Source organism: Lagopus muta, chromosome 22 (genome assembly GCF_023343835.1).
Source record: "Lagopus muta isolate bLagMut1 chromosome 22, bLagMut1 primary, whole genome shotgun sequence".
NCBI classification, from domain to species: domain Eukaryota; kingdom Metazoa; phylum Chordata; class Aves; order Galliformes; family Phasianidae; genus Lagopus; species Lagopus muta.
In genome coordinates, this window is record NC_064454.1 from 124,484 (window position 1) to 147,962 (window position 23,479).

Here is a 23,479-nt window from a genome sequence, read left to right on the forward strand (position 1 = left end):
CTGCTCCAGGGATGCAGCAGTTTGCAAAGTTGTGGGGTGAAAAGCATGATACCTCCACCAAGCACTGTGTTGCAGCAGTCTCTGCTGCCTGGCTTGGCATGCATCATCTGTTCTGCCAGGCCCTGCTGGAGGAAACAGAGGCAATGCAGGGCTGCACAGCAGCAAGAAAAGCTTTTCAGAGTTTAAATCCTACACCAGCACTCCCACAGCTCTGGGAGTAACATCCACTGGAGCAGAGCTTGCTATTTCTTTAATTGCTTTAAGAACACCCCTTTTGCCCTTCCTCCAAACTTCCAAGGCATGTCATGGCTGTTCTACACCAACCTGTACATGCAGAAAACAACACAGGGCATAGTCTGAGCAGCTCTGGGGCTTCTCTGTACAGCAGAACACTTACTTGAGCATAGATAGGAAGGGGAGCTCTGGGTTCTGACAGAAAGCTGAATCAAAGTCCCTGCACCACTGGGTAACATGAGGCTATCTTTGCAAGGGAAGATAATGCACCCTGCTGCTACAGGTACTCACACCAGATAACTGAAAGAAGCAGGAAGAGCAGCAATACAGGGCGTGGGAAAGCTAAAGGGATCTGTGCTGGGTACAGGTTTTGTGTGAAGAGATGTTGCTTCATTGGGATGAGGACTGCTCACAGCCTTCAATAAAACAGCAGTCCTATTAAACCAGATATATTCATGCTGTGAGACAGCCTGGACAGTGCACTGCACTGCTGCAGAGTTACCAGAAGCTGGCATTTCCGCCGACTTTGGGCAAGTCCTAGATCTGTCCCTACCCAGCCAAGGGAGGCCATCTCTGCTTTGGGGGCTTCCTCAGCGCCAAAGAGCATCAAAGTTGAGCATGGAACAAGACCCAGTATTCCTGCTGCAGCCTCCAAAGCATCTGGTTTACATACCAGCACACCACAGTGACTGTGGCAAGGGCTCAGCCCAGTCACTCATTGCTTGTGCAGTGCTGTCCCCTTCCAAAATAGCTGGCATCTGCCACCCTGCTGACACTGGAGCAGATGTTTGTTAGCAAAGCCAGAACTTGGGAGGTTGGAACAGGGAGGATGATGAGCTCAGGTAGAAAGAAGCAACAACAGCAGGGGCAGGCAGACTCTGGAAAAAGCAGAGATCTTTTTCTTGCCAGCTTCCCCAGTGAAGAGCCAGAGAGAAAATAATGGATATTTATAAGCAAACCTGTCTCTAAGGCAGCAGCTTCTGAAGCCTAATAATAGAGTTTGGACTTGTTTATTATGTGATTCAGATGGCACTGCAAAAAATTGCTAGAAAGCTCCTGCCTGTCCCCAGAGCATATTCTTGAGAAACTGTGAGTCGAGAACAATCTGAGTCCATCTGCAGCGACTCCACGCCAGCAGATTGCCAATGGGTTCTGTCAGTGGCGGTGCATCAGAGCAGCAGACTTGCTGGAACAAACAGCACCATGGAAAACAAGCATGAGAGTCTGCTCCCAGCATCCATTCCCTGTCCTAAAGCAAAAGGGTAAGAAATCAAGGATCCCAATAACTACATCTCTTGCTTTGACCCTTCAGTTTCTCACATCTGCAGCAGTAGACAAATTCAGAAACGCATGGTCCAACGTGCTGTGACATGCAGGCAAGGACTGCACCTGCTAAGCAGAGACGTAATGTCAGATGTGGAAACTTGCCCCAAAAATCAAGGTGGAAACCCAAGTCTCTAGATTGCCACTGTCGTGCCTTGACCGCTGGGCTAGGCTCAAACCAAACATGATGTAGATAACTGCTCATGAACTCATCACAAAACCCACATCCATTGGGCCTGTTGTTGCTTCTTGTTCACTCAGACACGTTGAAAGTGCTGCTTCCCCAGACAAGATGGAGGGGAGGACTAAAAACAGGAAAGGGCAAAGCAGCTTCCTGGTTTGAACCAGGGAGAAACAGCACTGGGCTTCGCAGCATCTGGATGGTGCGTTCTGATGCAGAGGTATGGCAACAACCAGATCTCCACTAGCTATTCCACTTAGTTACTTATAAACTAAAACTAATTATTTTACTTATTCATAAAATAAGTAAATCAGCACTGAAGGGAATGAGACTGTCACCTATCAGACCAGGGTAATGATATTCTAGCACAAGGTGACTGAATCATTACTCTTACACTAAGAATGCACATGATAGAAAAACCAAGGATGAGAACACAAGTGTTTGGAATGGGCAGGCAGCTCAGTCTAAAAAGTTGGAAAAATATGTGCTCTTCAGCAGGGAGCTGTAACATATTTCCCCTCTTCTGTGCCAGAATAGGAGTGCTCAGCCAATATAGAATTAAATGGACCTGGACAAAGCAGCTTCCTGAAGAGCATAATTAGCTGGTGGCTCGGAGTGCTCTCTAATTCAATTAGCAGCACCATTTATCAGAGCCAGCTGAGATCTACATTTGCACTTGTTGACGTCAATGTGAGACTCACAGCAAGTCCCAGAAGCCTCCAGTTCAGTAGGAGTGAATTGAACTGCTGGGGTCATTTATTTTCAAAGAACAAGAGCTGTAAGGTGTTTTGGTTTTTTTTTTTTTGTTGTTTTGTTTTTTAAATGCTCCTTGCTTTGCAGTCTCCAAGCTGCAAGCCTGAAATCTTTTGCAGCCCAGTTCAAAGCGATGATCTTCTGTTCTCTCCACCCTTTTACCCTTTTTATTGTCAGTACTCTTACACCTCCTAGGCAACAGAGGGCACTTCCAGTTCATCGTAGGGAAGCAGATGCCAGATTTAAGAACCATGTCATTCTACTGAGTTGGGAAGCTATACTCAGAGACACACGCAGCCTGGCTCACTGCATGAAGCTCCTGGTGCACTTTCACCACCTCTACCCACAGAGGTTTGTGCCACTCTCTGGGAAGACCTCTCCCCACAGATCCGCTGACTCTGTGATTCTATGATTCTATCCCAATGTTGGAAATGACCTATAAGATCATCTAGTCCAACCATCTTCTCATTACCATTGCTACCACAATCTACTAAACCATATCTCGCAGCACCTCATCCAGACACCTCTTGAACACTGCCAGGGACGGCAACTCTACCACCTCTCTGGGCAGCCATTCCAGTGCCTGACCACTCTCTGAGATACGTTTTTCCTTATGTCTAACCTAAAACTCCTCTGGCGTAATGAGATCCTTCCAACTCATCAGTTTCCAACACCTAACACACTGCTACAACTGTGCACCACTGCTACTTGCCTGTAGCTAAGCTACCCAGATCCATCAACTTTTCAAGTCTAAGAGACTGCACTACTTAGATCTGTTATTCCCAAATAAAATGAAACAAGAACACAAAAATGGTTTTGCTCATATTTCCATACATTCTCCACCATGATAACTACCAGCAAGTTTATGAACTATAGAAGTACTTGTTGCATCCCTGAGACAGACTCAGGACATCACTGACATAAAGCTTGCAGTTGGATGGGGAAGGGCAGTAGCAACTCCGCAGACTCAGTATGCACAGGCTGGTCTGAGGACGGACACAAGACAATGAAGGACTGAATAGCAACAAGGGAGACAGCTGCAGCCACAGAGACAACCAGGAGCACCTGCTGTACAAGTGAAGATTTCCACTCAAGCACAATAGCTGATGACTAGACCTGTGGAGTGAAACAGTCACTTGTATCCCATTCAATTGCTAGGCAGATCTGTAACGGTCACTAGCTTGCTCATTTGACAGCTACCAGTCTACTGCAAAACATGCCACATCCCCTTTTGAAAACTGCTTGAGCCCCATTCTCTTATGCAAGTTGTAATTCAATCACACTCAAGGAAAAAAAAAAAAAAAAAAAAGCCAACAATGCCATCTTATTTTAGAAATGCTATGACGCATTCAGAGCAGAGGAGCTCACAGACCAATTGGGAACATGTGCCATGGGAAAAATCTTCATACACGTGTTCCAGCAAAATTCCATGAAAGTTTCCATTGTTTTGAATGCAAAACAATACAAAGATATTTATCTGCCACGGCGATTATAAAACTGAAGGTCCTCACACACGTTCACTGTCAGACTACCACAGACAAGAGGGAAACCACCGAGCTTTAAGTCCAAATGGGACACTGAGCACAGAGAAAGTACAGGAGCCCTGGCTGCAGCCCTGCCCCTCTGGCCTCTTGCAGCACTGCACTCAAGCTGCCCCACCTGTGCTGACCAGAGAGAGCAGGGCTGGGAGCTCTGGAGGGACTCAGCAGGATAAGAATCAGCCCAGCTGCTATGGCAACCTCCTTCAATGGAGAAGGCACCACACCTCTCCTCTGCTCCAGCTGTGAGGTATTGATAAGGAACTGCATGAGGAATTTCCATGCAGCAAAAATGCAGAAGAGGAGGAGGCTGACAAAGGACACCAGGACCAAACAGCTGCCTGCCTCATCTTCTCCAGGGACATGCTCTGCAAATCCTCTTCTATCCCAGCCTCCCACTAATGCAACATTATCTTTTGTTAATGAGGTCACAGCAACCACAACAGCAACCAGCCCTTCCTTCCCCACCACTCTTTGTTCTCAATTCTTGCTGACTGCTTACCCAGAGAATACATCCCTTCCCCATTCCCACTGCTCTGCCCTTTCATATCATTGTTTCCCCAGTCAGAATGCTCTGCAGTTTGAGCATCTGTGACTCCTAACAACAAGCTGCTGTTCCGTAGTGAGATTCTACTTTTTGCTACAACAAGCTGACCTATTACTCAAAGTGACTGTACAGGTTTACACTTCTTAGCTTGGAAAGAAATCGCCAGCAGGAAATACTTGAACAACAAGCACAGCAGCCATGGACACGAAACAAAGCAAAAAAGCTGCTTACCCTCAGAAGGCCTCAGGTACACAGGGATCTCCAGCAAGATCCCCTCACCTATACTGCCAACCCTTAAATGAGGGCTGGGAAGGGGTGCATCCCAGCTCCATCACTTCCATCAGTACACTGCACGCACCTGAGCTCCTCTGGGTTGGCCCTGCCTTCCCACCAGGTTTTCCATCACTGTTTCAGGACATGACTTGCATTTCCACTACAAGTGTGTACAGATCATCATTTCCTCTTACAAGTTTCTGTAACTGACTCTAACCAACTAGGTCCCAGCCAACATCCATCAAATATCATAAGCCATTCTAACAGTCAGATTTGCCCAACAACAGGTTCTGCAACACAGAACTCAATCCTGCTCTAAGGAAGCCTCGAAAGCAAGAAGAGGCTGAAACCTCATGAAACCAGGAAATTCTACTCCAAATTAATTCTAATTGTGGAGAAGTAAGAGATACAACACAAAACCACACAGTATTAATAGAAGATGATTATCATTCTGGAGTGATGGTGTACATATACACACCATGTCTGCAGAAACAGAAAATAGACTAAAAAGAGCAAGAGCTCACAGACACTTCAACAAAGACTGTACTCCAGATGATAGCTTGATCTTCTCAGCAGCAAAGCCTTTCAAAATTTCTCTGCTTCCATTTGTTTTTAGTGCAGTTTTTAAACAGGAGGAAGCCAACCCTGCCTCCCAGTATTACACACTACGTATTTGTTGCAAGCTTTGAAGGATGAGAACTGACAAATTCCAGTTCAACTATCATTTATTTGGACTCTTAATTCATGATACTTAAAATCCTGAACAATGAGTGCCAGCTCCGCTCTGCATGCTTGCCACTTTCTCAGTGCAATTAGCACAATCAGTCAGTAAATTACACATGGGGGCTTTAATCACTGTACTGTTGTGACACATGTCACTTGCCACGGCAATTTCCTGCAATCAGAGCCACTTAAAGAGGGTCCATGTTGAAATTAATCAGACAAATGAAAAGCAGCAAGAAAAAACCCAAACCTCAGCAGCATGAAGATGTTTTAGTAACATCAAAAACATGTAACTGGAATTAAGTCAAGTTCAAGAATTGAGATTACAAGTTCAGGTTTAGAGTAGTAGGGGTCCTCAATGGAGTGAGTTACTAGTTTGCCTTCACTCTCTCTCCTCCCATGTGCCTCATAATTCTTTGAGTCCCACAAGAGTACAATCCTCAGCCTGTGAGAGCCTCAATATGGGATATTAGTCCAGAAGTAACATATTGCTAAAGAAAAAAATACAGCTTTTTCCTCTAGGGCTCAAGTCTGCATGCAGACAAAAAAAAAAAAAATACTGTGGTGCTTGCACTGGAGGTGCTATAGATTGATTATTCTGCAACCTCCAGCAGCTTTTGCTCCTATCATGTCAAAGTTGGGAAGTCCGTTTCAAAGCCACAAGGCACTGGCCAGCCTTTCATCTCTCCTTGCAAGGGAACATTTTGAAGCTCTAAACACATACTGTTGCCCTGGCCACAAAGAAGCTAACTAGCCCAAGGATGTTATGTGAATCTCACTATAGATCAAACACTTGAAGATAGACCAGTCCCTGGAGGCTGCTGGAAAAAACTCACGCACCAGTGCAGAAAAGGTTAGGCACAAGTGCGCACTAAAACCCAAGGGCAGGGTCTGAATTTTCCACTGTTGAGAAATTTGCAGCAACAGACTTCAGAGCATTTCTGCAGAGATGAAGGACTGCAGCAAAGCAGCTGTTCCTTCTGCTGTGAAACAGTACAGAAACAAGTCACCTCAGCACCACCCAAAACAGCCACACAAACAAGCCACCAAATAAGGCCTGAAAGTACTGCCAGAGAAAGCCTCCCTACTAAACACTGTTAAATCCTTCATAGGATGCACTCACGGGGATTAAGAAATGACAGATGAATCTGTACCCTAAGCTCCCTGAAGTCTCCAGTCTCTCTGAAGCCCTGCTAGAAACATAACACTCTTACTCCTTATCTCTAGAAGTACATGGCATAAAAAACTTGGTGCAGCAGCACCTCCCAAACAAGCACCATGGCATTGCCACCAAGGTTCAGACATGGTCTAGATCACTCAAATGACCAGAACCTCCTGGAAAACTCCTGGAAGGCAGATCACTTGCCTACTGATCAGATGTCATTGGATACAACTCAGCCTCCCCTTGAGATCCATTAATTATTTCTAAGACCCTCTGGAACTCACTGGCTTTGTTATTTCCCACAGCAATAATCTCAGAACCCAACTATACACTGTCTGGAACTGCCTTCCACACCAGTTCTCACTTTTAACTTAAGAAGATACAATACAAAATGTTAATCCCGCCTTTTCCACTGTTTCTTTTCATAAGTCTAAGCAAAGCAGTAGCTCCTCCCCTGTAACCTGTAGGTAATTTTTACATTGCTTATGGAAAAAAAAAAAAACACAACAGGAAGGAGTGTTTATTATAAGCTCTTTGAAAAGCTTATAGAAAGAAGGCAGCAAGAGGAGCCTAATTGTGGTTATCATTACTTGTCACTGACTCTATAATCTATCAGTCCTCAGGATGATTGCTTTCTCCACAGTTCATTCATCCAAAAGAAATGGAGAGATCAGGTGTTGCCTCTGTGAGTCAGATTGGCCTCAGCTGCAGAACGATTCCAGCAGGTGGAATCATCCACCTTTCTTCCTCCCCTGAGGTCTCAAAGATGCCTTCACAATAACCGCAGACCCTGCCTGCCAGCCAGCCAAGTTCAGGCCACGTGCTGCCAAATAAGCAAGGAGACTCACAGCACAGAACCATATCAGGACCCTGATACAAACTGAAAGATCCACGAGTTCTGCACTGCCTGCAGCTCTGCAGCCTAACTGAGAAGAGCAGCAGTAGCCAAGAACTGGATTAAAGCTGGCAAACACAGCCACCCCACTTGTGCCCACTGCATTTGTATTACATCCACAGACAAGTGTGCTATTAACAGCACTTTGTTGTGATACGGCGCTGTTGAGCATTTCGTGACAGTTTACAGAGCTTCAAAGCGAACAAAAGCCGCTCAACTCACAGCGCAGGGACCCGGACGAGAAATCTCAGAGCCATCAATTACCAGCTCGAGAGCGACATTACGTGGCAGAAGGTGGAACTGCACCCCCGCCGAGCTCGCAGGGTGCCTTTCCTTAAGAGCGCATCAGAAAAAGAAATCAGCCATCAAAACCTGGTATGCAACTGTCCCGACAGCAGGAAGGAAACCATCGCCTCTCACATCTTATCTTAAACTCACCAGAGAGATCAGGTCTGCGATAGGTGAAGACATTATATAAAACAACATTCAGAGTTGTAGCTACCAACTTTCTATGGTAATAGCTATTGTGAGAATCAGGTGTTGTTTCTGCATTAGAATTGGATAATATTATTTTTATTTTATGATCTCCGCTATCATAGTTCCCAGGAACACACTGTATATATGTGTATATATGTACATTTTGTCATACACACTGCAAGAATATCCTGCACGAGAGCAAACCAGAGAACAAGTCATGGCAGCCCGAGGAAGCGCCTGACATTGGGAAGGCCTGACATCATCCCCCAGTGCTCCCTGTTTAACGATGATGACTTTAAAGAAAATCACCATATCAAAGCAAGGAGAGCACCGAGACATCTTGGAGACAACAGGATGACTACTGACTGGCACCAGATAACAAATAAATTAACAAGAAAATAGCAAATGTAAAACCTTCTGATAAGATTGTGAACCTGGAGTACCCAGCCATTGGGGAAACAGGGGAGGGGGAAGGCAAGGGGGAGAAAACAGGGTATAAAGGCTGTCATGTTGTGTCCATAGGCGCGCTCCTACTTGTGGGACGCCCGCCATTGCAATCGCGAATAAATTCTGCTTTTATCAGAGATACCGTCCTGACAAAATTACTTGGTTTATTTCCAACACTATCCACAACTACCAGAGCCACCTAAAAGCAAGCATGTTATCTGCAGCCTGCCAGAAGCTTTTGCTGCACTGTCCAACAGCTGAGAGTGATTTTGTTAATTAAACTTACTCCTTCTATTGTAAGCCCAATCTACTCCCTCTTAGGAGGGAGGAAAGATACTACACACACACACACACACACACACACACACACACACAAAAGGCTCAGCACAACTTAACCATAGCTAGAGAACCACTGAAAGCAAAAAGACAATCTTCCATTCATTCCATTGGAGGTGGGATGCTGTTCTGCTCACAAAGTAGCAATTTTGCTTCTAACAGGTTCTCAGCAGCACTCACCCAACTGGTGCTGGGGATCTCTGGCTATGCAGCACTCCTCCTCAGGAAGCTCCCTTCCATAGCTGACCCTCACAGGAGCTCAGGGTGCCTCCACCCTGTGTGGGAGCACAGCTGCAAGCATTCTGCCTGCGTTCCCCGGGCAGCCACAGCCCTTCACCAGGTGCTCAATCACCAGTTCAAGCCGCACCCTAACAGTTCCCCTGCAGAAGCTTTACTGCAAATGGTTATTTCAGAAAGGATTCCTGTTCCATCAACATCAGAAATGCTTAACATACGAAGTGGTTACCTATTGACAGCATCTGTGGTTGCACAGGAACAACCAGATGTAATACTTGCTTTACCTTCTATATTCTGCCCTTACAATCAGAAAAATTAACACAGTGGAAGTAGTAGGATTTTGAAGATAAGAACCTAGGAGATGTACTCAGAGTTAGAACAATGAAGCTTATGAACCTACTGAAAAACAATTGAGTACAAAGAGCAAATGCTCTGAACACAATGGAGCAACTCCAGGAGCAGTGAAAGAACTTATTCCTATAGGTCCAGACTGCACTCTGCCAAAGCACCTGGCAGCAAGAGGCCTCCTCTCCAATCCCATTGTCCCTCACAAGAAAGAAAGCAAATTGAACACATAAAGTCCATTGAACTGTTTTTGTTTTGCTATTTTAAAACAACACTGAATTATTTCTATTTCAATTCCTTTATAGTTTGCTGGGGGGAAAGAAAAAAAAAAAAAAAACAGACACTAATAGCTGGGGTAAAAAACAACAGGGGCTTATAAGGCACCAGCATAAAACTGACAGCTCACCATGAGCATCCACAGGTGGGCAGGTAACCCAAAGTACCAGGAACCACTGCCCCGATGGGACAGTGCTACAACCACACCAGAGCCCAACAGCCCTTCCTTGCAATATCCCAGTCACTCTTCCTCAGGGCCAGCGGGGCGTGGAACCACGGGTGTGCAGCAGCAGATGGCGTAGGCTGGAAAGCACTCCCGTGTCTGAAACCATTCCCTCAAACGACGTAGCGGGTCTAAAATAGAGGTTAATATAAAGTGCCTCACCCCATAGACAGTTCTGCATTTTCCAACTCCGAATTCTTGATGAAGAACGTTTCTCCTGGAGCACAAAGATTAGCAAAAGGCTGCGAGAACGCCCGCAATTCTGCCGGGCGCCGCCGGAGCCGCTCTCCGGTCCCGGCAGCTCAAGGTCTGACGGCAGCTGAGGCGTTGCTGAGGAGCGCGGTGCAGCACGTGGCCGAGATGGGACACCTGAACGCCGCGGGTCCTTCACGGGCCAAGCCTCGCGCTCTGCTGCGCGCGGTGCAAGGAGCACACATGTGCACAGAGAGAACGCAGAGCAAAACTGGAGATTGTGACCCTAAGCAAAGAAGGACAGGAGCTGCGTGCAGAAACCCCCCTAAACCGCACGAGCGGTCAAGAACCCATTTTGGTTCTAAACGCGCCCCTCACCGCTCGAGAACACCCCCGAACAACGCTCCTCGACAAACCCCTCCCCTCACCTTCATTTCCCTCCACGCGATTTTGCAGCTCCGCCCCGGGGCGGTTCCACGCGGCCACCGCCTCCGCCGCCGCCCGCCCATTCCAGGCCGCGCGCTGCTAAGGGGCTGCGGAGCACGCGGCTGCTGCCCGCTGCCTTCGGCGGGGCCGTTGCAGCACTGCCGGCCGTACCAATGGGATGCAACAGATTCCTGTAATCCGGCCCCATGCTGCAGTTCTCCAGCAGCAGTTGCAGCCATTGTAGCTGTCAATACAGCATTCACAGTATAGCTATCTTTTTTTTATCCTTTACAATCAGCGTACTCTAGCAAAGAAAGGCTCCACTTTGAGAAATAAGCTTTCATCACACGGACATGCTCTTAGCTGAGCTGGGCAAAGGAGCCCCTATTTCAAGTGACAAAACAGCTGTCTGCATGAATTCACGCCTGCCATGATGTCACTCAGAGTTACACTGATATCATTTTTTAATCTTCGGTTTACTTGCTTAGAGTCAGCTTGGAGTTGACACAGATGTGGGGCCGTGCAATGCTATCAGTCACACCAAATATTGCCTTGGTTTTCTGCTCAGAGCAAATGCAAAGCTGTGTGGTGACAAGCTGAAGTGTGTGGCTTTGCCTGCAGATAACGCTGGGAGGAAGCACTGCTGGAGATACAGAGAATCCAAATGCTCAAAAGAGGGCTTTGTGAGCTGGTAAAAGCATAAAGGAGGGAATGTATTCTCAGCAGTAAATGACTTCTTTCATAAAAACAGTTTTGCAGAAAAACTGTCACTGTCACCAGCAGTGCAGTGGCTGCTGCGACTGGAATTAAAAAAGGACACAAGTTATGGGGAGAAATTCATTCTCAGTACTGCCGTGGGCAAAGACACTGGAGCTGGAAGTGTCTGAGCACTACAGGGTGTCATGGGTGGAGTTAACTTTATAAAAATAGAATAGAATGGCATGGAACATGGAATGGAATGGAATATGGAGTGGAATGTGGAATGGAATAGAATGGATGGGATGGGATGGAGTGGAGTGGAATGGAGTGAGTAGGATAGGATAGGATAGGATAGGATAGGATAGGATAGAATAGAATAGAATAGAATAGAATAGAATAGAATAGAATAGAATAGAATAGAATAGAATAGAATAGAATAGAATAGAATAGAATAGAATAGAATAGAATAGAATAGAATAGAGAAGGACCTTTAAATCCTTGCATCATCTCAATGCTGTAACTGAGATGGGGTGGAACCATGGGAACCCTTTGTACAGCTCAGCGTTTTCTCAAAGCAGAAAGCTTCTCCAGAGCTGCCGGACTGCTCAGTGCTGGTTTCCTTCCCCCAGATGCAGTGTGCTGTGTGGCCAAGCAGCAGTGACACCATGATATGTTATATATGCAGCCTCAAAACCTTGCCAACAGAATTTTCTACTCTATGAGAAATCCTTCAGTTTCAGGGTGTTTTGAGCCCATTTGTTAGAAACATCAACGCAACAAGACCTCTATGCTAGTTTGCAAGAACAAAAGGATGACATTAGGGAAGCTGGAAATTTCCAGCAGAGTTCCAGCAAATCCTGCAGCATCACTGGGTCTGAAAGCTGTGCAGGGATACAGGAGCAGTGCTGCTCTATGCATCCCTGCAGTGCATCACACCGACAGCCATGGCACAGCACAACCTCCAATTGGGGGTACTGGGTCTGCCGTTGTCTTGGGGTTACAGAGAATAATGTATAGCTCCTTACAAAAAAAAGGAAAAAAAGCACTGAAGTAAGAGGGAAAAGAGATTTTTGCATAGTTAATATGTACTTTTAAAATCTTATTTCAACTTTATCTCATTTTCATATATCACACAGAATCACAGAATTGTAGGGGTTGGAAGGGACCTCCAGAGATCATCGAGTCCAACCCCCCTGCCAAAGCATAGTCTGCTTTTTGTAATGGATGTGATCTATTTGTATGCTTGCAGAAACGTATGAACAAATGAATATACATATATTAAAGGAAGGGGAGAATGGTGTATTGGGGGGTGCATGACTCAAAGAAAGGTTGTGAGGAGGATGAGGAGGGGAAGGATGAGGGTGGGGAGGAGGAAAAGAAGGTGAAAAGTAGGATGATGTGGAACACAAGGAGGAGGAGGAGGATGAAGATGAAAGTGATACTGATGGTACTGATGATGGTGATGGTGAGGAGGATGAGGATGAAGAAGGAAAGATGCGAATAATGGTGCGGGCCCCCGCGCCCCTCCTTTCTTTGCCCTTCCCCGGGGATAAGGGGGTGATGGGGGGGAGGCGTGAGCTCTCCAGGTGACGTCACCCCTCACCTCCCCCCCCATCCAACCCGTTCCGCGCGTGCGCAACGCGTCCGTCCTCCCCTCTCCCCCCTCCCCCGGTCAACCTTCTCCCGAAGCGCGGAGGATGCGGGGCCGCAGGTGGGCGCGGGGCTGGGGGAGGACATGGGGGGGGACCCTCGTGTGGTGGTGCGGGAGAATACGAGCAAATAGGAAGGTTGGGGTGCAGTCAGGGGAGATGAGTGCACGGTGGGGAAGTGTGTGAATGAGTTGAGGGGGTTGCAAAGGGCGTTGCATGTGTGCGGGGCGGGGGTGGGGAGACGGGCGAAAGATTTTGGAGGTGCAGCGCGGGGGCCTGCGGGGCTCTGAGGGACATCACTGCGCAGTGTGAGGACATCGCATCAGGGTGCCCCTGTGGGGGATGCGTTGGGCGTTGTGCACGGGTCGTAGGGATGGGATTTTGGGGATGCTAGGTTGTGGGGGGGCAGCAAGGAGCTGCCTGCCCCCCGCGGTGCTCGATGCGCTGAGCAGCCGTGCGGAGGCGGTGCGTTGTGGGGTGCGCAGGCGCTGCGCGACGGGATGGGAGAGGGTGATGTGGGGCTGGGGGGGCATTTTGGGGCGCATCGGGGGGGCCATGCACTGAGCTGCACGTATGAGGGATGCTGGCAGGGGCATGCGCAGTGCACACATGCGGGTGTGTGCAGCGGAGAGCTTGGGGGCACAAAACAGGGTACGTGTGAACGGTGCAGGTGTGCACAAAGCTGGTGCACAATGGTGCACACGTGCACAGCGCACACCTACGTGTGTATGCAGCCTGTTGTGCTGCCGTGTGTGCAGCCACCCCAAATGCATGCAGCTCCTGAGCATGCAAATAGCACTGTGTATATGTGCATCTTCATGTGCACACATGGTGTGCAAACATGTGCCCTGCACCTGTGTATATACAGGGCTGCATGTGTGCAGAGCTGCAGACGGGCACAGGATGTACCTGCACTCAGATTCACCTGTATGCATGTACCGCTCTTATGCATGCACCCTGACAGTCATGCGCTCCCAGGTGTGCATACAGAACATCTAGGCACTGTGCACACATGCACTCTTGCATGTATGTGCCTCTGTGCAGGCATGCATTCCCTCCACACGCAGGGCTACATGCCTGCACAGGATTGCATGCCTGGAGGACACTTCTGGGATGCTGCTGAGGTGCTACCAGGAGCTTTCTAAAATCCATCAGGATGGAATGCCAGTACTGCTGGGTTTCTACTGAGATACTGCAAGCATACTCTACTACTAAGATACTGCACAGCTCAAATAGCATCAGAGTGCCACTGTGATACTGTTGACATTTTGTCACAACACTGTTAAGGTACTATTGGAACAGTATTCAGTTTTTAGTAGGATGCTACTATGAAACCAATGGAACACTTCAGAGCTACTACTAGGGAATGAGAAGAGATAGTGGTAAGATGCTTCTGGGGTACTATCAAGGCAGCACTCGAAGAAGCTTTTGGGATACTGTCAGCACATTGTTGATACCAGTGTGACACTTTCAGGTGATATAGTATGAGGCTACTACTGAGATATTAACATTTCAGTAAAAAATGCAGTGATGCAATGCTTTATCTGCACTATCCGAGCAGCAGTAAGATACTGTGGGGCTTTTTAAACACTTTCTACTAGTAAAGAATATTGGGATAGTACTAAGAGGCAACAGCTTATTACTGCAGCACTGCTGAGGTGCTATGAAGACAGTACTAAGATGCTCTAGGGATACTACTGAGATACTACCAAGATATGACTAAGACACGAAGATACTACTGGGATACTACTGGCACTGGGATTACAGGCAGCAAAGGGAATAGGGAGCCCTGCTGACACAGCCTGTGAGCAGCAGGTGCCTCATGGGCACCTTGTCCCCACAGCTAAGACGGCAGCGGTGGCAAGGAGGATGGAGGCACCCCTGGTAAGCCTGGAGGAGGAGTTTGAGGAGGGGCCTGGGGACAATGGAGGGGCCCCTCAACGCACCGTGGACCCAGCACTGGCGGAGCTGGAGAGCTTCTCAACTGAGATGATGAGCTTCAAATCGATGGAGGACCTGGTGCAGGAGTTCGATGAGAAGCTCACCGTCTGCTTCCGCAACTACGATGCCACCACTGAGGGCCTGGCCCCTGTGAGAGGCAGGCTGCAGGCACAGGAGGAGGAGGAGCACCTCCAGGATGAGGAGTGAGTAAGGCCTCTTCCTGCTGGGAACATGGGTCTCCTCGCATTCCCATCCCCATGTTGTTGCATGATTGTGCAGCGCACCAAACTTTTGGTGCAGTATCCTCTGAGTGTGCTCCCTTAGGCCCTCTGTGCTCCTTATACCCCTGAGACTTCCCCCACGTGCTGCTCAGTGCCCTACATCATGGCATAGCTGTGCATCCGCACGGAGTTTCTGTGTGGTGTCCTACAAATACGACACACAGGACACATAGGACGCTCAGGCCTGCATGCCACCATGCAGCGCTCTGAGATACACCCCACTCCCAGCATGGAAACGTGCTTGCCCCATTGCAGCATGATTGTGCGGAGTAATGGTGTTTGTCCTATGAGCAGGGCACATCTGGGGCTGTGCACCTCCTTGAGCGCATGCAGGTGACCCTCCAGGTGCAAAACAGGCCCTTCCCTCACAGCCTGGTAACGCAGTACCATGCAGTGCCTGTAGTATCCTGGATATATACATATCCAGGTGCTCCACATGACATTGCAGCAGGCCCAGGCTTTGTGAGGAGAGCTGGGGGTAAGTGTGAACTGTGAGCAAGCTGTGAGTAGGGCTCAGCCCCCTCCTTGCAATGTAAAACTGTGCACCAAAGTGGGGCAGCTGGGAGCAAAATCTGCCCAGCGCTGCCTGTGCGGCCAAAAGCACCATAAGTGGCATTTGCATTGAAATCTAATTTTCACACAAAACCTTTTTCTTGGTAGCAAAATGCCATTTAGGGGCAGAATTTATGGTTTTTTTTTTGTTTTTTTTTTTTTTCCAGAGATGTTGACATACAAACACCTTTCTAATGGATTTCTTTTTGCCTGTTTAATTGAGGTTATTCGCCAGCCTGCACTTTCTAATGCTGATTTTTCACCAAGCAAAGTGGTTGTTTTCAAACCAAAAGCTCCCAGATCTCTTCTTTTTTTCAGCTGTTTTTGTATTTTTCAGTGAAAAATCAGAGAAAAAATGCATTTTGGCAGAACGCCCGGAACGCAGCGCTGCCACCAGCAGCCCATGGTGCCACTTTGTGCTGTGGATTGTGTCATTTTGGGTCAGTTTGGGCAAAACAGGCTTTTTTTTTCCCCACTCCTCAATGAGCCCTGTGTGCATGGATGGGGGATGGGTGGAGGCCTTAAAGGCGCCGCTTTCCTCTAATTATTAACCAGCTATTGCCATAATTAACCTGGAAATCTGCGGCTGCATTCTGCAAGGTGCTGGTTCTTTAAGAGCAGAAAAGAAGCAAATTTTGGGACGCTCATTTGCTTTTTCTTTATTTGTTGCTTTTTTTGTTAAAAATGGGAATATGATTTTTTTTTAAGGTCCCATTTTTATGCATTGTGAAATATGTGCATAAGAGGAAATTAAAATCAGATGAGGAGGGAGATGAGATGAATATCCCAAAATGAGTGTTTTTATGGTTGGTTTGGAGCTGGGGGCAATTAGAGAGGGGAGGCTGTTTTGGGGTGATTTAGGGGGAATTGGAATTATACTAATGTGCACACACTTTTAAGGTATTCTGAGGCAGAATTTGGGGTGTTTGGGGATGTTTTGCATATCACAGTGGTGGTGAGGGAGTGACCACCAGGCAATAATTAGGAGTATTTCAGGGTGTCCTGGGGCTCACTTTGGGATGCATTGTGGTATTTTGGCATGCTGTTTCACGATGGCTTTCTGAGAGGCAGCACTGTGGGGCATTCTGGGGTATTTTGGTGATCCCCACTAAACACCTACTTCCCTGCAGAGTCTGGGATGCCCTCACTGATGGCTTTGTCCCCCGAGGCTCCCCCCGGCCCTGGATGCACCCTGAGGCTGAGGCCCCTGATGGCATCGATCCCCAGGTATGGCTGTGACACCCTTGGCACCCCAAAGCCCTGTTAGTCCTTGCCAATCTGTTCCCAAACTGGGAAGAAAATAGTGTTTACTTCATTGGCTTCATTGTAATGAGTTCATTCTATGAAGAGCTATGTTTGGGGTTGTGGGACGGCATAAAAAATCCACTGAATTGAGCTTGTTTGGATGTTGTGCAACCTGTCACTAGAGAAGAGCGTCCTCATCCACCACCTCCATCCATTTCCTTCCATGGCTTCACCATCCGAAATTTCCCTGTCATCTCCATACCTGATGACTCCATTCAGTCTCTTCATGCAGCATCCTTAATGCTCTCTTCAAATACCTGAAAGGTGATTGCAGTGAGTGTGGGGCTGGTTTCTTCTCACCGGTGATAGGATGAGGGGAAATGGCCTCAAATTGCACCAGGGTTAAGTTTAGGTTGGATATCAGGAAATACTTCTTTACAGAAAGCCCTGCAATGGGCTGCCCAGGGAGCTGCTGTGTCACCATCCCTGGATGTGTTTAAAAACCGTTTGGATGTGGTGGTGCTCAGGGACGTGATTTAGCAAAAGATTGTTAGAGTTAGGGTAGTATGGTTAGGTTGTGGTTGGACTTGATGATTTTTAAGGTCTTTTACAACCTGAGCAATTTTATGTTGCCATGATTCACCCATCAAACTTGTCCCCATCCATCATTTCCACCCAACATCACCATTTGAAGTTTCTAACACCTCCGTCCAGCATCCCCAGCCAGTATGACCCACCACTGCATCCCCATCCAACATCCCCATCCAGTGCTTCCATCAAACACCTCATAAGCCAACATCTCTCCATACAACACTCCTATCCAATGCCTCTGATCTAACACCTCCATCCCAAACCCCTATCCACTGCCTCCATCCAACATCTCCATCCAGCTCTCCCATCTAATGTCTCCTTGTCAGTTCCTCCCATGCAGCATCTCCATGCAACATCTCTGCAGTGTAAGCCCTACAGGCAGTGCACCCCCAGTGCTGTGGTTCTGGTAGTTCTTCCCATGAGCTATAGGGCTATGTCTGTGCCTATGCCATTCCCATACTTGTACCAGGCAGTGCCTGTGGTGCCACTGAGGTGACTAGCTTGTCTCCTGCAGCTCTGTGAGAAGGAAGATGAAGAGCTTGCTGAGAGAAGCGAACACGACTCAGGCATCAATGAGGAACCACTGCTGACAGCTGAGCAGGTACCTACACCCAGTCACATGGATGTCTCTGTAACACTGGGCTCACACTGCTCAGGACACAAAAAGGCCAAATCCACTTGTTTTGGGACAAGAGCATACATGTGGGCAAGGTTGCGGGACTCAGATGTCGGATGCAGGGTGCAAATGTGGGATGATGTGGGCTGCAGAGTGCAGATGTGGACACTGGTGCTTCACAGGTCATCGAGGAGCTGGAGGAGCTGATGCAGAGCTCGCCTGACCCTGAGGTGGATCCTGAGGGTGATGAGGAGGAGGAGGAGGAAGAAGATGAGGAAGAGGATGCTGAGGCCAATGCAGAGGGTGATGGTGGAGGCAGGGGCATGGAGCCCATCGTCCTGCGTGAGCTGCACACCTTCTCCCCCACCTTCAACAACAACTGCTCCCATGAAGGTATGGGCAGTAGGAGCCAGGCACAGCCCTTTCTGGGTGCAGTTTTCACCAAATTGGACATCAGGAGGTGGCTCTCTGGAAAAAATGAGCCCTTCGAGATCTTTCTTATAGCATGGTTATAGATGGTCCTGTGTTTCAACAAGCATGCAGCACATTTTGCAAAATGTCTCCAGCATTGTGCACTGCACTAAGTGCATGTTGCTAAGTGGCATGTGCCATCCTAAGCATGCCACGCAGGTGATCCATTGACAAGTTCATTTTGAAAAAATGTCTCACTTGTGCTGCGCATGGCTGTTTGCATCCTGCACTTTTCTGATGGCACTGTGCATGCATATGATTGCATGCAGCAAGGTCTTCCCTGAGCCATGCTTGGTGCATTTTCCTAATTTGCTGACATGCACCATACACCAGACATTTTCCAAAATACATGGGAAATTTTATGATACTTTTTAATAATTGCACCAGGTTTTCCCCCAAATATACCTTGTCTATGTTTCACTGACAGCAAGGAGGGTTTCCCTAATCTTACCAGGCATTTTGATAATTGCTTTGTATATTCCCTAATTGTACGTAATGCTTTTCATTTACTGCACCATGCATGCCATTAATTGCATCAGGCTCTTCCATAGTTGCTCAGGGCACCTTGTTCTGACACCGGGCACTTCAGCAATTGTGCTATGACAGTGCTGGGTGTTCCAGCAATGCGCTGAGCATTTCACTGATCACGAAGCAGTAAAAAGGTTACAGTGTGCATTTCACTGATTACTCTGTGCATTTTGTTAATTATCTCTAGAATTTTACTGACTGTACCTCATGCTCAAATAATTGCATGATGCATGTCACTAATTGCCACAGACATTCCAGTAATTAAATTGCATCATTCATTTTGATCATTGCTCCAGGTATTTCACTCATGCACTGTGCTTTTGCTGAGTGCACCAGGAGTAGCTCTCACTGCATGAGGAATGCCATGAATTGCCCCAGACATTCTCGTAATTGTAATGTGCATGTCACTAATTGCACCAAGTACTTAACTAATACACCGTGCCTTTCACTGACTGCATCAGAAATAAGACTCACTGCACCATGATGTCACTCATTGCACTGGACATTCCCGTAGCTGCACTAGACCTTTGCTAACCGCAACATGCATTGCACTGAGCATCCCAGGCATCCCACCAACTGCACCTTGCACGTAAGGCCTTTTTGTACAGTGCATGCACGCTGTGCACCCTAACGATGATGCTGGCGGCAGGGCTGGAGCAGCTGACGGCCGGGGAGCTGGCAGCGGCAGCAGGGCGCGCAGAGGCAGCGAGCCGGGCACTGTCGGCCGAGCTGGTGGCCCAGCTGGCACGGCGGGATGAGCTGGCCTTCGAGAAGGAGGTGAAGACGGCGTTTATTGGGGCACTGCTGGCCGTGCAGGGGGAGCAGCGGGAGCAGCGGGAGGCTGCACGCCGCCGCCGCCGCGACCGTGGGCTCAGCCTGCAAGGAGGTCGTCCCGAGCGTGGGGGACAGATGCCCAGAAAGGTGGGGATGGGGTCGACTGACATATGGACGTGAGCCTGGGGGAGGTGGGGTGTGGGGCCCTGTGGATGTGGGGATGGCAAGGAATGGGATGGTGTAGAATGGGGTAGAATGGGATGGAGTGAGATGGGATAGGATAGCATAGCATCAGATGGGATGAGATGAAGGGACATGGGATTGAGCACATGGAGGACACTGGACATGGGCAGGACAGGCATGGGGATGTGAAGATGGGATGGGGTGACAGGGAGGTGGATTGGGGAGATGGGGGATATTGGTGCCCAGGGTGGTGTCCTCATGCCAGGAGGTGACAGGATAATGCGTGTCCCCAGCGGTTCAGCATGGAGGGCATCTCCAGCATCCTGCAATCCGGCCTGCGTCAGACCTTTGGCCCCGCTGCGAACGAGAAGCAGGTGCCTTTTCCCCCCAATTTGCCTAAATCTATCCCCTTCCACTCCCTGCTCTGCACAGCCCTTTGTGTGCCATTTTTGCCCTTTTTCATCCCTTCGGTCCTCTCTAGCCAGGGGTGCATGTGCATTTGAGCATAACTTTTGCAGTATCCATTTAACTCAATAGCCCCCCAAACATCTGTAAATTAAATGCAATTGCTGGAAAGTTGCAGCTGTATTTGGCACTTCTGCTTTTGCACCAATTTGGGGTGGTTTGCATCAGTGAGGTGTAAAAAAAGAGGCAGCTTTATGGAATGGAGGTGTTTTGGGGGCATTTTTCTGCTTTGCAGTATCTGAACACAGTGATTCCCTATGAGAAGAAGGGTTCGCCGCCCTCCGTTGAGGATCTGCAGATGCTCACCAACAGTGAGTCCTTGCTTGACCCATATTGAATCACCATAACATGGCCAATTTGGGGCACAAACACACAATTTGCATTGCTGCAGTGCCCACAACTTGGATGAATTTTTTTTTTTTTTACATTTTTTCAACACAGCCAGTTGGGGGTGCAGCCACCTTTTTTGCAATCAGATGCATGACACCAATGCAGCACAGCTGGTTTGGAGGAGAAACACCATTTTGTATCAGTGAAGCATTGTGAGTTTTCAGGCACAGTCGTCTCATCTGCACCACTGCAGCAAATCAAAGCTTTTGCATCAGCATGGCTGCTGTTGGTTTTTGCATCACTATGGTCCACGCACATTGGGAAACATTTTGTACCCCCCGGCATGGCCAATTTGGGGCAAAATTGTTCATTTTGCATCAGTATGCCCTGAGCAATTTGGGGTGCAGTTTCCCATTTTGCATTGCTGTAGCAGACCTGATTTGCAGGGCCTCCCCTGCCCCACCTTTCCCATTTTTACAGCCCACCTCAGTGCCAATTTGGGTGGAAAACTCCATTTTGCATCACCTGAGTGTGGTTGATGGGGGTGAAAATGCTCCATTGGGGTACTGTCAGAATGGGTACACTGTGGTAGTGCCTCTGTGATGGTGTGGGGCTGTTTGGGGACTGAATAGAGGTATGTGGGGATACATGGACTGCTCAAGGTCCTTTTTCACTGTGCAGTCCTGTTTGCTATGAAGGAGGGAAATGAGAAGGTGCCCACGCTGCTGACGGACTACATCCTCAAAGGTACCTGCATGTGCCCCATGCATCCCCCCTGCATCCTCCATACCCCAAGGGCATTCCCCATTTTATCAGTGTGTCCTTTCTGCATCTCCCGTACCTTCATGCACCTCTCCTGCAGTGCTCATGCACGTCTCATGCATTTTTTGTACATTCCTTACATCTCCCCTGCATGTTGGGTGCATCTCCTGAGCATCCCTCCTGCATCTTTACAGCATCCTCATGGACCTTCACATGTCATTGTCCATTCTCCTTCACCCCCTGTGTACTCATCCATGGCCCTTCTGCATCCATTGGGAATGCCTGGGCACCCGTAATGCGCCATTGCGCATTTCTCTCCTTTGAATATCCTTTATGTGCCTCATGCATCTCCTGGGCATCCCTTGTGCATCATCTGCTCATCCTCCTGCATCTTTTGTGCATCCCCCATGCGCTCTTTGTACTTCACTGCATGCCCCAGTGCATCCCCTGTACTCCCTTTTGTGCATGCCTTGTGAATTCTTCATTCATCCCTTCTGTTTTCCTCCTGTATCCTCTTACATCCCATTTACAGCTATTGTGCAACCTCATTCAACCAGAAGCACCCTCATTATGAATGCTTATGCATCCTTGGTGCAAGCTCATGAATGCTCACACGTAGTTGTGCATACAAACCCTCAACCATGCATGTGCACCCCCATGCATACTCATGCAACCTACTGCACACTCATGCATCACTGTGCACCGCTGCACATCTTTGTGGACCCCCCTGCAGCCCTGTTATCTATGCATCACTCTGCAGCCGCCTGCACCCTAGTGCAGCCCTGTGCACACTTGTGCACGCTCACCTCTCTCGTTGCAGTGCTCTGCCCAACCTGATGCAGTGCAGCCCTGCACCCCCAAACTTCAGCACCCCCAGAAATGGGGCCAGTCACATGGAAACAGGTCACCTGCACCTCCCCGGCCCACATCCCCCCAAACCTCTGCACAGCTGGGAAATAAACAATTTGTTTCATTAATTAAGCAACTGGCATCCAGTGTCTTCTTCCCCTGCATTCAATGAATAGAATTATAGAATTGCTCAGGTTGTAAAAGACCTTAAAGATCATCAAGTCCAACCACAACCTAACCATACTACCCTAACTCTAACAACCCTCGCTAAATCACATCCCAAGCACCACATCCAAACAGTTTTTAAGCACATCCAGAGATGGTGACTCAACAGCTCCCTGGGCTGCCCACTGCAGTGCTTAACAATCCTTTCTGTAAAGAAGTGTTTCCTGATATCCAGCCTAAACTTAACCCTGGTGCAACTTGAGACCATTTCCCCTCATCCTATCACCGGTGAGAAGAAACCAGCCCCACACTCACTGCAATCACCTTTCAGGTATTTGAAGAGAGCAGTAAGGTCTCCCCTCAGCCTCCTTTTCCCCAGACTCAAGCCCCAGTTCCTTCCCGTGAGTCTCTCCTCACAGGCCATATTCTCCACGCCCTTCAGCAGCCTCGTTGCCCTTCTCTGGACCTGCTCCAGCACCTCCGTGTCCTTTCTGTACTGAGGTGCCCAAAACTGAACACAGTACTCAAGGTGAGGCCTCACCAGTGCTGAGTCCAGGGGCAGGATGACTTCCCTGGTCCTGCTCACCACAACATTCCTGACACAAGCCAGGATGCCATTGGCCTTCTTGGCCATCTGGGCCCACTGCTGGCTCACATTCAGCCCTCTGTCCATCAGAACACCAAGGCCCCTTTCCGTCAGGCAGCTTTCCAGCCACTCCTCCCCAAGCCTGTAGGGTTGCCTGTTGTTGCAACCAAAATGCAGGGCCCAACACTTGGCCCTCACACAGTT

General features: G+C 48.4%; 2 protein-coding genes across 7 annotated transcripts in view; one reads left to right on the top strand and one right to left on the bottom strand.

Moving 5' to 3' along the window:
• Window positions 1-23,479, bottom strand: part of PKNOX2 (PBX/knotted 1 homeobox 2) — a 143,084-nt gene that overhangs the window by 52,204 nt on the left and 67,401 nt on the right. The gene's annotated exons all lie outside the window — the stretch shown is intronic.
• FEZ1 (fasciculation and elongation protein zeta 1) lies at window positions 12,877-22,715 on the top strand. The gene is made up of 10 exons (XM_048968336.1): window positions 12,877-12,998; window positions 14,780-15,080; window positions 16,841-16,937; window positions 18,061-18,147; window positions 18,345-18,555; window positions 19,811-20,082; window positions 20,412-20,492; window positions 20,819-20,894; window positions 21,595-21,660; window positions 22,496-22,715. The coding sequence occupies exons 2-10, from the start codon at window positions 14,806-14,808 to the stop codon at window positions 22,510-22,512; spliced, it is 1,182 nt and encodes a 393-aa protein (XP_048824293.1). The 5' UTR covers window positions 12,877-12,998; window positions 14,780-14,805; the 3' UTR covers window positions 22,513-22,715.

Bases quoted from the DNA above. Each gene is read 5' to 3' on its own strand.
- FEZ1 (XM_048968336.1), top strand. From the start codon at position 14,806: ATGGAGGCACCCCTGGTAAGCCTGGAGGAGGAGTTTGAGGAGGGGCCT. The intron at 16,938-18,060 runs GTATGGCTGTGA...TGTCTCCTGCAG, and splicing joins CTGATGGCATCGATCCCCAG to CTCTGTGAGAAGGAAGATGA. The intron at 20,493-20,818 runs GTGCCTTTTCCC...TCTGCTTTGCAG, and splicing joins CCGCTGCGAACGAGAAGCAG to TATCTGAACACAGTGATTCC.